General features: G+C 42.0%; 1 protein-coding gene across 1 annotated transcript; it reads left to right on the top strand.

The window, feature by feature from the left end:
* The first annotated feature begins 872 nt into the window (after positions 1–872).
* rnf150a (ring finger protein 150a) lies at positions 873–14200 on the top strand. Its single transcript, XM_084005261.1, has 7 exons — positions 873–1541; positions 7058–7308; positions 8241–8312; positions 8588–8670; positions 8773–8869; positions 9015–9222; positions 10423–14200. Exons 1-7 carry the CDS (start codon positions 1088–1090, stop codon positions 10539–10541), a joined length of 1284 nt encoding a protein of 427 aa, XP_083861387.1. The 5' UTR covers positions 873–1087; the 3' UTR covers positions 10542–14200.
* The last annotated feature ends 465 nt before the right edge of the window (positions 14201–14665 follow it).

Here is a 14665-nt window from a genome sequence, read left to right as displayed (position 1 = left end):
GGGGTTTCCCTCGAGCCAAACATATCTACATTATTGATGTGGTTGTCTAGCTTACATAATTAGGTTCATATTACTAACGACCTGGTTAAGATTTAATAAATATACCAAGATTCACCTTAATTTAATTACTGTACTAACTAACACAATGCAGTTTGGCATCTAACCAGAATACCAGTTACAGTATGCACAATACAGTTTATAGTGCAGGTACCAGTAGGCCCACACGTACTGACAATACAAACATCACAGAAAAACAGCCAGGGGTGCTATGATGTGAATACAAACATAATAATAACACAAATAAGAGCATTTATAGATCAGTAATATAAAATACACTTTTGGCTGCAAGCAGGTTGAATCATACTGTTTTTTTTATTTATTTTTTTAAAATCCCACCATACAATTGAATGCATTTAGAAACACGTTTACTGTACATGCAGATTGAACTTTCTAGACTATCAATTATCGCTATTTCTCCATTGTCTTTTCTCTATGTGTCAGCCGGTGGTAGACTGTCCACATGTCCCGGATGTACACTGCCCCTTCATAGGTTAACCATCATTAAACTCTTTACTTATTATTGCAATACGAGTACAAAAGTACTCTTTGCATTTGATACGCCTAAATAAGCACCAAAAAACAACCCAGTATTGTCACACATACTGGATCCATAATGACTGACACGATGTAACACTGATGCACAACCTTCCGCAGCTGAAGCTCCCTGTTCGGCAGCGGATTAAGTGATTTATGAATGTTTTCGTTTCTCCACATGCCATGGGGCATGGGGGCAGCTTGTCCACGCCCAGGTCACGTGCTGATGAGCGGGGAGCCAATCCTGAGCGAGGACGGGAAACAGCTGACGGTGAACAACAACACACACACACACACACACACACACAGCGTCGTCTTCCCCTGCAGAAGGTGGTAGCTAGTCGACTCTGTACGAGGCTCACGCACTCTGAGGATACCTGCCTCTCATGCAAGCTTGATGTGTTGTGGGACCTCTACGGTTAAACAGCGGGACGTGGTGCGAGCTTGCCAGTGAGGAGGAGAGCCGGACCGTCCGGCCCGGACCAGCCGCGCAATGGCACCGTCCCTCATCCGAGCTTGCCGCAGTCTGGCTCTCTCGACGTGGCTGCTGTCGTTCTGTTTCGTGCACTTGCTGTGCCTGGACTTCACGGTCGCAGAGAAAGAGGAATGGTACACCGCCTTCGTCAACATCACCTACCTGGACCCCGTCACGTCGGAGGTGAAGACGGAGAAGACCGAGTGCGGTCGGTATGGCGAGCAGTCGCCCAAGAAGGAAGCCCGAGGTCTGGTGCTGGTGCCGTCCAACCCGCAGGACAGGCAGGCGTGCGACCCCAACGTCAGGTTCCCCCCAGTCCACCACAACACCGCCTGGGTGGCGTTGGTGGCCGCGGGGAACTGCACATACCGGGAGAAGATCCGGAACGCGGCGAACCACAACGCCTCTGCGGTCGTCATCTACAACGTGGGCTCCGGCAGTGCCAACGACACCATCACGATGCCCCATCCAGGTAAGGGGCAGCCCCGCAGACCTGCTGCCTTCGTTATTCCCGGTCAGACCCGTGCTGGAGGCCTGGGGGTCGCTAATTGATGTCATTAATTAGTTGCCGTTTAAGTGATGGGGCAGCTCTGACCGAGATTAATGGGTTTCATTCCCACCGCTGAAGTCCCAGAGCAGCTTATGCGTCTTTGTAATCAGCTCAATAATCAATTAGTTTTATGGGAAAACAAGCAAGGACCTCCAAGCAGATGGATTTTTCTCACTGTTTGTAAGGTCAACTTCAACAAGACCTACAGCATATATATATATATATATATATATATATATATATATATATATATATACACACACACACACAACTTCCCAATTGCATAAAAACTACTTTTGCAGAAAAAATCCCCATAAAGAAGAAGAATAAACTTGTGGGAGAAGAAAAACTATGTGAATCACAGACCGTAGCACAGAAATGGAAATTAATCTTTTGACCACAATGTTAATCAAAAGCGCAATAATTTGTACAGTTGAGCGTGTCACTTAATACAAACAAAATGTGGGACTCTTATTTGAAATACTTATAATGACATGTTCACAACACACAGGGGAATGTTTGTCTTCACAAATATCTACTTATGAATTAAGGAAGGAACCACTTTAATCAAAAATACCATTTAATGTCTTGCCACACAGGCTGCAGACTCACAGGTCAATTATTCCTCAAGACAAAGCTGAACAACATCGTAAACATAATTTGACTTGAAGCTCAGTCAATACACCAGCAAAGCAAACATTTGAGCAATGTGTAAACACACCTAGTGTAAACAACACACTCAGCAAACACGCCTTTTTTGACAGAATCCCTGCAGAAGGTCCTGAAAACACAGCAGAGTGCTTCATTCACTCGTATTGTTTTCACCTTGTGAGTCTCTGTCTGTGTCATCCTGGCGAAATGTGCCCCTGGAGACACACGCACAAAGGCCGTTTTAAATACTTTATATTTCAGACTGCAGGTCTGCGGTGTAGTTGAGATCAAAATAAAGAATATCGAAGATGACTGAGCAAAGGCGCTGGAGGGCAGAAGTGGAAAGGGGGCCCTTGCCTTCCTCAATCAGCCTGATTTGGAACTGCGGCCGGTTTGACCCCATCGGGAGATTGCCTGTAGTTTCCACTTGACTTGTGCTACCATTGTAAATGGTCTATGAGGCAGCTTGTTGCTAGTTTTCATAAAGGTGTGGCTTACCAGAGCACTAGCCTGTGCCAGACAACTGTGTAATGTGTGAAGGCCGATGGCCAAAAGGATCCGTGCAGAAACAGATGGTCAGTCATAAAGCACATAACACCGGATAATTGTCTAATTATCTAGTTGATAACGAGACGTTTTTAACTTAAAAGCCCCTTTTGTGTGGAAGCGACTGAAGCACCTGTCATGACAAGCACATCATTTGACTACATGCAAAACCTTCTCATAGGAAACTGAAAAGCAGGCTTTCCCTGCTGGAAGCCATGACATAAACTGAGACACATAAAGACAATCGTATACAATTGTAATAAAATTTAGAACCTGAACGGAAAGAAAACCTGAAAAATAACGGCCACAAACAATATTTCTAAACACAAAATAGTAAAAAGACAAAATTGTTAATTCATGAGGACAGAAAGGGGTCGAGTGGGTCATCGAAAATGTCCGGCCCCTGGTCCCTTAGTTGAATAGCTTTGCTTTAGGTGTGATGACAACGCTTTTAGAGAGGAGGGAGGTCACACAGAGGAACAGCTCTTAATGTGTAGACTGAGTGTGAGGCTCCCAAAGAAAGAATGGGGTACTTTCCTGTCCAGAGCCAACACAGCTGGGCTGTAAAATCCACCGTTGCCAGAGCCTGAAACCTCTCCAGGCCTGGCTTTGTTTAACCCTTCGCTGCCAAGGCTGAGCGAGGTCAAAGTCGAGATACTGCCGCGTCGGATACCGTCGGTTTGTCAACTCAAGCGTTTATACTTGAAACGTCTCAAACATTTTCACGTCAAAGTTTTATACATTTAAAGGAAATGCACTTATTTTGGGTTCGCGCCTGGAATGAGATGGGAAGATTGATACCTCTACAGTAAACATGCAGCTGAAGCCAGCAGTGCATTAGCACACAGACTGGAAAACGGCTAACTTGGCCAAAAACCAAAGTGTACAGATCCCATTTTTGCTGTTATGAGTGGCTACGTTCCAGACTATTTCTTTGCCTTAGAGCAGCCACTTCCTGGAGTCTCCACTGGTTGCCTGGCAACTGCTCTGCACCATGTAATAGTCTGGGACACAACCCCCCACGGAAACACAGCATTTAGCCTTTACACTTAAATTCTTGTGCTTTTTAACTACCTTCTAGAGCTGCTGGTGGACAGACTTTTATTTACCATTGGACAGAGCCAGGCTAGCACCTTTATGCTAAGCTAAGCTAAGTGCCCGATGACTTCAGCTTCATGAGATGTATTATTTGTGAGCCTCATGTTTACCGTACAGATATTAAAGCAGAATCAAACTTCTCAGCATGAAAGCATATTTTCCAAAATATCCAACTATTCCTTGGAACTATTGATGGAAGCTTTGTTTTTTGTGATAATCTTGCACGATTAAGCCGCAGTGTCGTCGACTTTGTGTAGCCGTCATGTTGAGATTAGTTAACATGGTTATTAATAAAGCGTTTACCAGTTAATTCTGTAGTAATCGGTGCCTGAGTGTTATCCTCTTTGCAGCAGATCAAAAGCCTGTTAAAGAAATTAAGTTCCCAGCGCTGAACGTGTTGGTCTCCACTGGATTGACCCATTCAGTGTTTGTTTGTTTCCCCCCCCTCTTTACAGCCACATTTTGGCCATCGGGAAATGCTTTCTTCCTTTCACACGTCCCGCCTCAGTGTCAGACATCGCTCTCCTCCTGTTTTTAGAAGCAGCTATTTCTGTCCGCTCCGGCGACGTCACAGTGCACAGAGATAAGAGTGAAGGCTTAGGGGAATCTGACATGTCTTGTTATGCCTTTCCAAAGTTCTGCTGGCTGCAGCTGAAGGTGGCCAGTTTACAAAGTCTGCGAGCAACAGTTTTGTTCTTGAAATCAATTGTGTTTACAAAGACCGGTATTATATCCCAATGGTTTGCCCTCCCCCACCATATGGACATGCTTTCTGAAAGCATCTGCAGGTGTGTTTATCCGAGGTTACACACATGAAAAGAGGCTTAAAAACCGGGGACATTCATACAATGATGTTGTTATAGGACGCTGCAGTATTGGAGGATGGAACTACTTTAAAATGTTCATTTTAGATTCTTCTTAAATATATAAGCAAAAAGTTCCGTGGAGCAGCGTGACAGCTTGTGGCCTGAGAGTCTGACGACAGCGGCGTTCAGCAGCATGTTACCGTCTGTTTGCTGTCCAAACACAAGCGTTTGTTTTCCTTTTGTCCTTGTTTGTAGCAGAGTTTACTTTCCACGGTCTAACATACATACACTCATTTTACGGGAGCAGGCGGCGTAATACAAGGATAAACCTTAGTGTGCTAACAGTGGAGACGCTGCCAGCTGGATTATTGTGCAGGATCCGGTGTTTTTGCAGAGCTTTGTGTCAATCTCTATCAAACCCGTAACAAAGAGTTATTAAAAGCATTTGTTACATTTTAAGAATGCTGCTTTTACCCCCATATATTATCTGTATTGAGTTCGGTAACAAAAATGACGACAATAAATGATTCCATCATGAATTTTAATAGGCGAGAATTCTGATTCTTGCATATGCGTGAAAGTAAAACAGTTGATGGTCTGACTTTCCAACCCTGGCCATGTCAAATGTAGCAGCTGTGCAGATTTTAAAACAGACCTGTTACATAAAAGGATTTATGAGTATGGCAGCAATAATGCATTGCAGCGACATCCTGAAAATGAAGCATATCTGCTGGATTTAACTCCTCTGGAAAACACAAAACGCTATATTTTCTGTATAGTGCCTCTGTGACAGAATGCTTAGGGCCCGAGGGCCGACAGTGTTGCTCAGTGAGGTTCCTATTGAAACTGTAGGTATTATTATTATTATTATTATTATTATTATTATTATTATTATTATTATTATTATTATTATTATTATTATTAATGCCTTTTTATTTGTAATGTAATCTAAACATGTCTCTGATCTCTGTCATAGTGTACAAGGATTTGTCTGTATCTGCATAGGAAGTTTCTGTCTGGCAGGTTGAAAAAGCCTTATTGTGACTGATAGAGGGACCGAAGCGCCACAGGGAGCCTCTCTGACTCCATGTAGTCGCAGTCATAACAGCCAGCAGAAGGAATATGACGTAACCGTACTCAGTTAATGCACTTCCTGGAATCATCAACCTGCCGCCGAACGGCTGAGATAGTCGAGGATTGTTCCTTCATTGTGTCTAGAAATTCTTGATTTATGTCCCAAGATTAAACAATAATCAGAAAAAGAAAAGAGCCGGAGCGACGCTGGATTTTCTGAGACGGGTAGAGATATCGATATTCGAGAGTTAGAAATCGATATTTGTCACATAACATAAAGCAACATTTTTTTAACCATCCTATATTTCCTGTTTTATCTACACAAACTGTCACATAAAGGCAAAACTGCCATAGAATCATCTTTAAATAAAGAAAGAAAAATAAATATTCTTATTGTTATTTATCAAGGGAAGATCGTTCACTCGTTCCAGCTTTTGTATCATTGTAATCCCAATATTTGTGTGTTCTAAACTGTAAAACATTTTATAATCTGTCAACAATTAAATAGTCATAGTGAAATGCTGATACTATTTTTTTTAAACTCTTAAAAAGGTACAGCTATAGCAATAATATTTCCATAAAGAGCTGGATGTCTGTTAACACGAGAGACAGAAGGGAAAGCTTAACCGTCACGTTGGGAGACTGAACTGTTATAGTCAGCTTTCAGGATACTCATTTTTTACATTTTGACCTTTATTACGACAGCAACTAAAAGTTATTTCCATTATTGATTGATTGAATTGATTATTATTTTATGACTCGATGAATCATTTTGCCTATAAAATGTCAGGAAATGATGAGAAATGCCTGTTAAAACTTCCCAGAATCCAAGGCAATGTCTTTAAATGTATCGTTATGTCCAATCAGCAGTCCAAGACTCAAAAATGTCACTTGACAAATAAAAGGATTAAATCCTCACGTGTGAGAAGTTGGAACCACTAATTGTTTGTTTGTTTTTTTTATTATGACAAATAGCTGCAGATTAATTTCATGTAGATCGATTCATTGACTAATTGTTGCAGGTGTGGACATTATAGAAAATACATCACAAAGGTATTTGTATTAGAAAACTACTTATATACTAAGTGCAAAGTTTTCTCCACACAAGATATAATACTGTGGGCAGAAATACTGCATTCCTTTATGCGATTTTAATTTCATGTTTTTGTCTTCTAAAAACATATTCGAAGATGTCTAGAATCTCTCTGGCTCTTCTGAACACCTGAACTGGTTCCCCCTGTGTTGCATGTGTGTGTTTTTCAGGTACAGGAGACGTTGTGGCCATCATGATCCCGGAGCCTAAAGGTCGCGAGATCGCGGCCTTGCTGGAGCAGAACGTCATGGTCATGATGTCCATCTCCATAGGAACCCGCAACCTGCAGAAGTACGTGAGCAGAACGTCGGTAGTGTTTGTCTCCATCTCCTTCATCGTCCTCATGATCATCTCCCTCGCCTGGCTCGTCTTCTACTACATCCAGAGGTTCCGCTACGCGAATGCACGAGACCGCAACCAGGTACGACTGCACGCACTTTGTCTGACCGTATGCCTCCATGAGCTGATGTGTTTCTGCAAGAAAGGGATGCCGACAGTGCTGCGACTCCTTTTTGACATTGACCCGTTTTTCCATCTGGTGAAGGCCCTGCGAGGCTTCAAGAAAAAGCCAGAATTAGCCTGACAGCTGGCGGAACAGAGACGTGGCAAACAAGTGAACCATCAAGCATTTCAGCTCGCCGGCCCTTTGAGCAAACACCCGCGATCGCCTTCTCTTTATTATGAATGGCTGCCTCCGACGTTCTTCTGACGTCCGTGACAAGAATCCATCATCGTGTCTGTTATGATCATGGTCGGTGCAGCATCGGCCGTTTTTTACGTTTCACTTTTGAATTATGTTGATTTATGTTTTGCAGAATCGAACAAATCTGTTCTCAATTCATTGAGAGGCTGTTAAAGGGGGATGTTTTCCTCGACACTTGCCCGTCAATTCTCTGAATCTGCCGCCAGCTGTTCTTCTAATATGTCTGATGGGTTTTTTTGGTTTTGTTGTTATTGTTTTGTTAATATGATACCATCATTTATTTTAAGCCAAAAGACTGGAAACTTTTTCTCTACTCGCATTTTTTATCTAATTTTTGTTCACTTTGGTTCATCGGTGGTGTTTTGTACAGACTTATGTGATTATCTCACAGTAGTAGACGTCGATGTTGCTCTCTTCATCTCCAATAAAACAAATGTGAAGATGTCAAATCGACGAGTTCACAGCGAAGCGACAAGCGATCCTTCATGTTTTCATGAAACATGAAGATTTTTCATGTTTCATGATTTTCTAGCTGATATACACCAATCAGTAGTATTTCCTGTATATCATCAGAGTAATGAGTCACTCTGTTTTCTGTCTCTTATTCACACCATCGGTCGTGTTGGTAATACCTTTTTTATTATCGACAGAGACGTTTGGGAGATGCTGCCAAAAAGGCCATCAGTAAGCTGCAAGTACGCACCATTAAGAAAGGAGACAAGGTAAATCTCACGTAAACTTCACACTATACAGTTTGAAAGTAAGCTATTTAACATTTATTCAAATGTAGTAATACATGCAGGTCATTATTTTAATTATACTGTACTCATCTTATTTGGTATATAAGTCTCTATTATATAGACAGGCATGCCCGGAATCTTCTTTTAAATCTTTTCTTGAACTTTTATCTTTTATGACTTTCTCTAAATTCTTGGACTTTGTTGATTATTCACATCGTCGTTGACTGTTTGTGTCTTGCCTGTATTCTGTGTTTTAGGAGACGGAGTCAGACTTTGATAACTGTGCAGTTTGCATTGAAGGTTACAGGCCTAACGATGTTGTGAGGATATTACCGTGCAGGTAACGTGTTTGTGTGCTGGATCTTTGTTTTGTACCATATCTGCACATTTCACAAGCAGCCGGTTGTCTTCAAATTAGTGCCCTGTGTTCTTGTTTGGTCAGGCATGTCTTCCATAAGCACTGTGTAGACCCGTGGCTCCAGGACCACCGGACGTGTCCCATGTGTAAAATGAACATCCTCAAAGCCTTGGGAATCCAGGTACGGCCTTTTCAAAAAAGATTTTTTTCTCATACATTTAGATTGTCGTTTCACAGCAAGACTGACTCTGAAGTGCAAAAGATCACTGAACAAACATAGCATGCATGAGAGTGCCTCTAAAGAAAGGACCTTTGGCACGTTGCAGCTCAACGCAGACTGTTTAGACGACGTTCCTCCGGACTACGAGTCTGTCGGCGGTCCACCCACCAACCCCATCAGCGGCGCGAGTGACATCACGGTTAACGAGAGCTCGGTGGTTCTGGACGCGGCCGGGAGAACGCCGAGCCTGCAGCTGCTCCACCCTGATGAGGAGATAGAACTGCAGGTCGGGGAGAGCCACACCGTCGCCGGCAGTGAGTACACACACTTTTAACATGGAAGTAAAGAGTCAGTGAAACAGGATTTTTAATGTGTAACTAAGACAGGAAGTTTTCAGTTTGAATACATGCAAAGTTATCTGTCTATTTCTTTGTGTCTCCAGTATTTAACACTTTGACTGTTGCCTGATTTCTGCTGCTTCCTGTGCTTGAACATAATTTATACAAGAGTCTTTATGACCTCATCCCCCACAGAAAATCACTCCTCACAGTGTGCTGGTTCTGGTTTAAAGGGTTGAATTGTTTATTCTGGGGCTTAAAGCAGATATTTGCTTTTTTCACCTCCCAAGTCCGTTTTATTACGCCAGGTTTTGCAGCTGAAAGAATAAGGCTAAACTGTCATACACACCTTAATAATACAATAATAACAGCAACACATTCATTTAATATAACACCCACATTCAGGTAATTATAGTCTATCATGCTCTAGTTGGGGCAGAGGTAGTATTCATTCATTCATTTATACTATTAATTTACGGTTGCGTTTCTTATCTTGAACATAGCCTGTTTGGTGTGCAGCATCAGTTACCGTGGCGATCATCCAAGGAAGGAAGTGAACCACCATCGTAGGCCTGAAAGCCTGAAGTTACCTCACTAACCCCAAGTCCTAAACCCACATACACTCAAATATGAGGTTAAAGTAAAATGTACACTTATAATGTACACTTAAGCACCTTATCCTTATGTTTCTTTAACTGACAGCTGCTAAACATCTGGAAGCAATCAGCGCTTTATAGCGTGGAAACGTGCACATGCGTGTGCACGTGCTCTTTCCATGCTGTGAAGCTTCTGAAGCCAAAACAGAGATGTAGTGTTTGAAAGTCACATGTTTTTATAACACCTATTCAGTCCTGACAACCAATATGGACCGACACGGGTGTAAGCCAAACAGACCTTCTTTCTTTTTTTACTCCGTGCTTGGAAAAATACTTAGATCCCACACATGTTCTTACTTTTGTACTAATGTTCAACGTGACATTTAAAGAGGGATTTATTGAGGTCAACTATGGTTATTATGCTTTTAGATCATAAGTGTTAAGAGATGGAAGAGATTTGAGCAAAGTGCGTTTTGAAAGGTTATTGGATTCTCTATTTTGTACTGAGAAATGATTCAACCTGTTTAGTCTTTGGAGAGGAAAGATGAAAAAAGGAAATGACCTGCGTCTCTGCCCTCAGGTGGACACCAGCCGCCGCTCAGCAGTGATTCAGACATTTCTACCATCACGGGCGTGGAGGTAGGCCAGTCTGAAGTAGACCTGTCCACAGCGCAGGAATCTGAACGGGCCAAATCTTGAGCCACATCACCAGGAGTAAAGAAGGATGATGGCAAAGTGATCGGGACCTCCCCCCCACGCATCCCCCCAGAGACTCGCCACGTCTTTGCCCCCCCTGGAGGAAGTGACTTCTCAGAAGTTGTGCAACTGAGCAATACAACATAGCAGTGCAAAAACACCCAATTCTGTGTTGACCAAAAAAAAATCGGATTTGTCCCCGCATCCGTGGACGCGCTGCTTGCTCGTTTTCTAGCACACCTCACCATTCTGTTGGTGTGACTGCCATGCCGACCAGACAGCCAATCACAGCTCTCACACTGTGGTGTCACACCCCAATCCTTTCACACCCTTAAAATGTTCTCTATGCGATATTCAGAGCATTACGAAATTGTAAAACGACTCTTTGCAATTGGGGGGAGTAATGTCTGCCCGGCTTTGTTTACATAGCCGGACTGGCCACGCATGCATGTTAGTGTAAAGTGTGTTCGTGTGAGTGTGTCACACTGCCACAGCTCTGCACTGCACGTACAGCAGGTAAGGCTGTCTGACTCACGGTTTTGTTGCACAAGTGCAGCCCCACCTATGCTCCCCCCTACGGTTCCCCCTCTGGTTCCCCCTCAGGTTAACACTGATGCTGTTGTTTGCACCGTTGGTTGCAGGTGGCTCAGCAGTCGCCGGAGGAAATGTTTATGCTCTGAATGTCGTATTGAGCGCCTCTGAAATACAATAAGTGCTGAGGTATGTAGTTTCTCCTCACTCTGGCAACCTAAACCTGCTGCTGGACACAATATGAGCCCGGGAGGAGCAGGGCAGAATATTATTAAAATACAATATTGGTACAAGATCACTGCCAAGATATTCCAGAAGTAGGTTTTATTGATGTAACGGATATATAGCACGTCTAGAGCCTATATTAGCATCTCTTCCTTAACAGTTGGTGTGCATCCCCACCAGCAGTTTTTCTCAACTTCAGACTTGGGTACACATTATTATCCCTCGGAAACTTGAAGCGTATCTCTTTTAAGTTCATGTGGTCATGTGACATTTCAGGAGTTAGAATATGTATATGCACAATTTCTACTGTAATTTCTAAATGTAACTGTTTGTGTTACTACTTTTGTGAGACCTTCATTTCTAACCTGTATTTTACCAACTGAACATATTCCTGTTGTTGGCGAGAAATAACCGAACACAAGGTAGATATTTCTGTCCTCACATTTGACAATCATAGGTTGCCGCGGGCAGTTTGAAGTAACGTCGCTCCAACTGAACCTGCTGCTGCATGTTATCATAATGCACATGGTGCCGGTGATCGTCCTACACTTTGCAAGCCAGTCAATTTAAATATGTCAACGACTCTTTGTGCCAAGATTATAAGAAATGTTTTAAAAACATTGTCACATTTTTCACAGTGCACACACACACACCTTGGCTGTTGAAGAGATTGGCACTGAAGAAATAACACTAGCGTGTAGATTTGGATGGTTAACGTCGGTCAAAGGAGGAAGAGGATGGAGCTGTGCGTTGTCTACCAAATAGGATGCATTCAGATGCAGGTCAGGCTTTTTCATTTGAGGATGTTGATGCTCCAAGCATGGGATTATTTATGGCATGACAGGTTGACGGCATGAAAATGTTTACAGTTTTGACAAAGTTTCTGTTTGGATTAGGTCCACCCTGAGTGACATCCATGCAGGAAAAACTCCAGCTTAGTGTGGACAGAGGGCCAAAACAAGGGAATAAAGGTGCATTTTTTTTAAAAATGTAGCCAACTTAGTGTGGAGACCTCCCGTGGTGATGCCGACTGTCACTTTCAGCATCTTTTTACGGTTTATGGTAGCATTTTGTCTTTTGTTGTTCTGGTGTCATTTCATTTGGAACAAGTAGGATTTTCCGTTTCCTCTCACATTCCCAAGACTTGCTCACTTAAGAAGCACAGATGGACTTGACTGAGTCTTTAGAGCCAGTTGGAGTTCTTTCACTTCCAGTCATTGTTTCCATTATGTCCTGCAGCCACCTGGGGCTCACTTATATAGCACACACGTCCACACTCCCCCGCTTGGCTCGGTCACGGAGGGATTATTGAATGTATGGGCAAAAGTTTTAAGTGTTTTTTTGGAAAGGCGTGTTCCAATTTTGTGAGACTGTATGTTCTCGGCTGGAGCAGCTTTATACCCATAGACACTACTCTCTAGACGGCGCTAAAGCAAGAAGTTAGAATGTTTTGTTTCTGACAGCGGTTGGAAGCGTTCACGAATGTAGATTTTCATACGGTATCCATTAGACAATGTTTGATAAAAGGCCCGGTTTACGTCTTGCTATACGTCTTTTGCACTGTGGAGGTGGAGGATGATTGCGATTGCGTTGCCAGCACAGAACAGATGTGAATGTCTCAGCCAGCGTCCCCTGGACCTGTTTAAAGCCTCTGTATGTCATATAAGCTAGCATGGACAACGATACACCACAACACAACTCAGAAACACCCAACAGCATCGATATCTGTCGCCCTTCTGCTCCTCCTTTCCACACTTTGAATTTCTTCTGTCATCTTGTCTCCTCGTAACAAACACTCTGTCTCCATCCGACCGTTTGTTTGGTCGGCATAGCGACAAGACAAAGCAACGCACATCTGCTTTTCTGGCTGTCCCGCCTAACGGAGTGAGTTTGTCTAAAGTTAAACATTCTTTTTACAGAGAAATGTAAAGATGATGTGACTCAGCTTTAAGGTCATCTCTCAGTTTTGTCTGTTTAGAGTGTTTCAATAATGACTGTTGTGGAAATAAATAGAATTCAAAGGAATTAAGGTGTACTTCATGCAATAGCATCCAATGTACTTCTAAAGTAGCACAAGGTTGTTGTCCCTACATGTACCTGCAATATCACCTCGTACTTTATTTTATGTGTCCATAATATCCGAATGATTCCTAACCAGTTTCCTGAAAAGAAGTTTGGTGATTTGGTGCTAATTTTCTTGATTAAGAACAAAATCTTAATTTTAAACAAAATATTCATACAGTAAACTTTGTTATTCATATTTGTCCATTAATATTTACTAATTTAATTTGTTTATCTGACAGGGACTATGGCAAAAACAACTGTAACTGAGCCACAGATAGAACAACTTGGACTTAATTAATTTAATTTTCCACAAAGTGAGTACCAAATTATGTTCTTTCAAGAAAAAGATTAAATAAAATGATTTGGAAATTATGGACTTGTAAAATAATGACCCGACATTGGTTTATTATTGGTAGTTAACCAAAGCTATCATGCACTTCATTGTGTGTGTGGTGTGTGTGTGTGTTTTCTTCTGTCTGTGTACACTTTCCTATATTGCACTTTAAGCCTCCAGAGAATGAGATTTGAGAAAGTCTTTTTTTTCATGTATAGCTTTTCAGAATGACGGCTACAGTATTGACCATGGCACATGACTCGGTTGTTGCTTATTGTATACTATTGTAATCTTGTGTGTGTGCGCGTGTGTGTATGTGTGTGTATGTGTGTTGGGGGGGTATCAATATATTGTATACTAACAGAAATGACAGCTTTGATATTTTGTCATATAAAAGAATTATAAGTTTGATTAGCGGCGTCTCCGTCCTTTTCTTGTACCATGATGCACGTGTAGGAATGTCTCTGATTGTGAGTTATTATAATAAATTGAATCAGGTTTTTTTCAACTTTGATGAACTTGTTTGTTTTTATATGAACTCAATAAAAAAAAAAGATGTAAACGCTGGTGATGAACACCATCCGAGCTGAGGATGTTTGAGCGTGTATGTGTAAGCAGACTAAAGCGATCTATTGTAGCCTGGAAAAAGACAAGTGTGGAGCTCTGACATCACACTGCTTACAAGCTGAGCCACCAATGCTGTTCTGATTTTCAGATCTGTGGGAAAAAAAGTGAGGTCTCCTCATTACTCAGGTGTGTTTGATGTTTGACATCAGGACTGTGTTTATTTAAAGGTTCCCGTGGGAACTTCTTTTTAGTGGAAAGAATGAGGTGTTTTCTGGCTGTGAGGACAAGTAAATGAGTCAGTTATATTTATGGTAAACTATTACAAGATACTGCCTACTAGTTATTAGATAAGTCTTAATTATGAGATTTGAATATTTAAAAAAGCACATCATAATTTAAATTACAC

Source organism: Eutrigla gurnardus, assembly GCF_963514095.1.
Source record: "Eutrigla gurnardus genome assembly, chromosome: 3".
Lineage (NCBI taxonomy): Eukaryota > Metazoa > Chordata > Actinopteri > Perciformes > Triglidae > Eutrigla > Eutrigla gurnardus.
This window is presented reverse-complemented; position numbering and strand designations above follow the sequence as displayed.

Excerpts from the sequence above, each read along its gene's own strand:
- rnf150a (XM_084005261.1), top strand. The coding sequence starts at position 1,088 with ATGGCACCGTCCCTCATCCGAGCTTGCCGCAGTCTGGCTCTCTCGACG. Across the intron at positions 7,309-8,240 it reads ATGCACGAGACCGCAACCAG|AGACGTTTGGGAGATGCTGC; the intron begins GTACGACTGCAC and ends TATTATCGACAG. Across the intron at positions 9,223-10,422 it reads GAGCCACACCGTCGCCGGCA|GTGGACACCAGCCGCCGCTC; the intron begins GTGAGTACACAC and ends CTCTGCCCTCAG.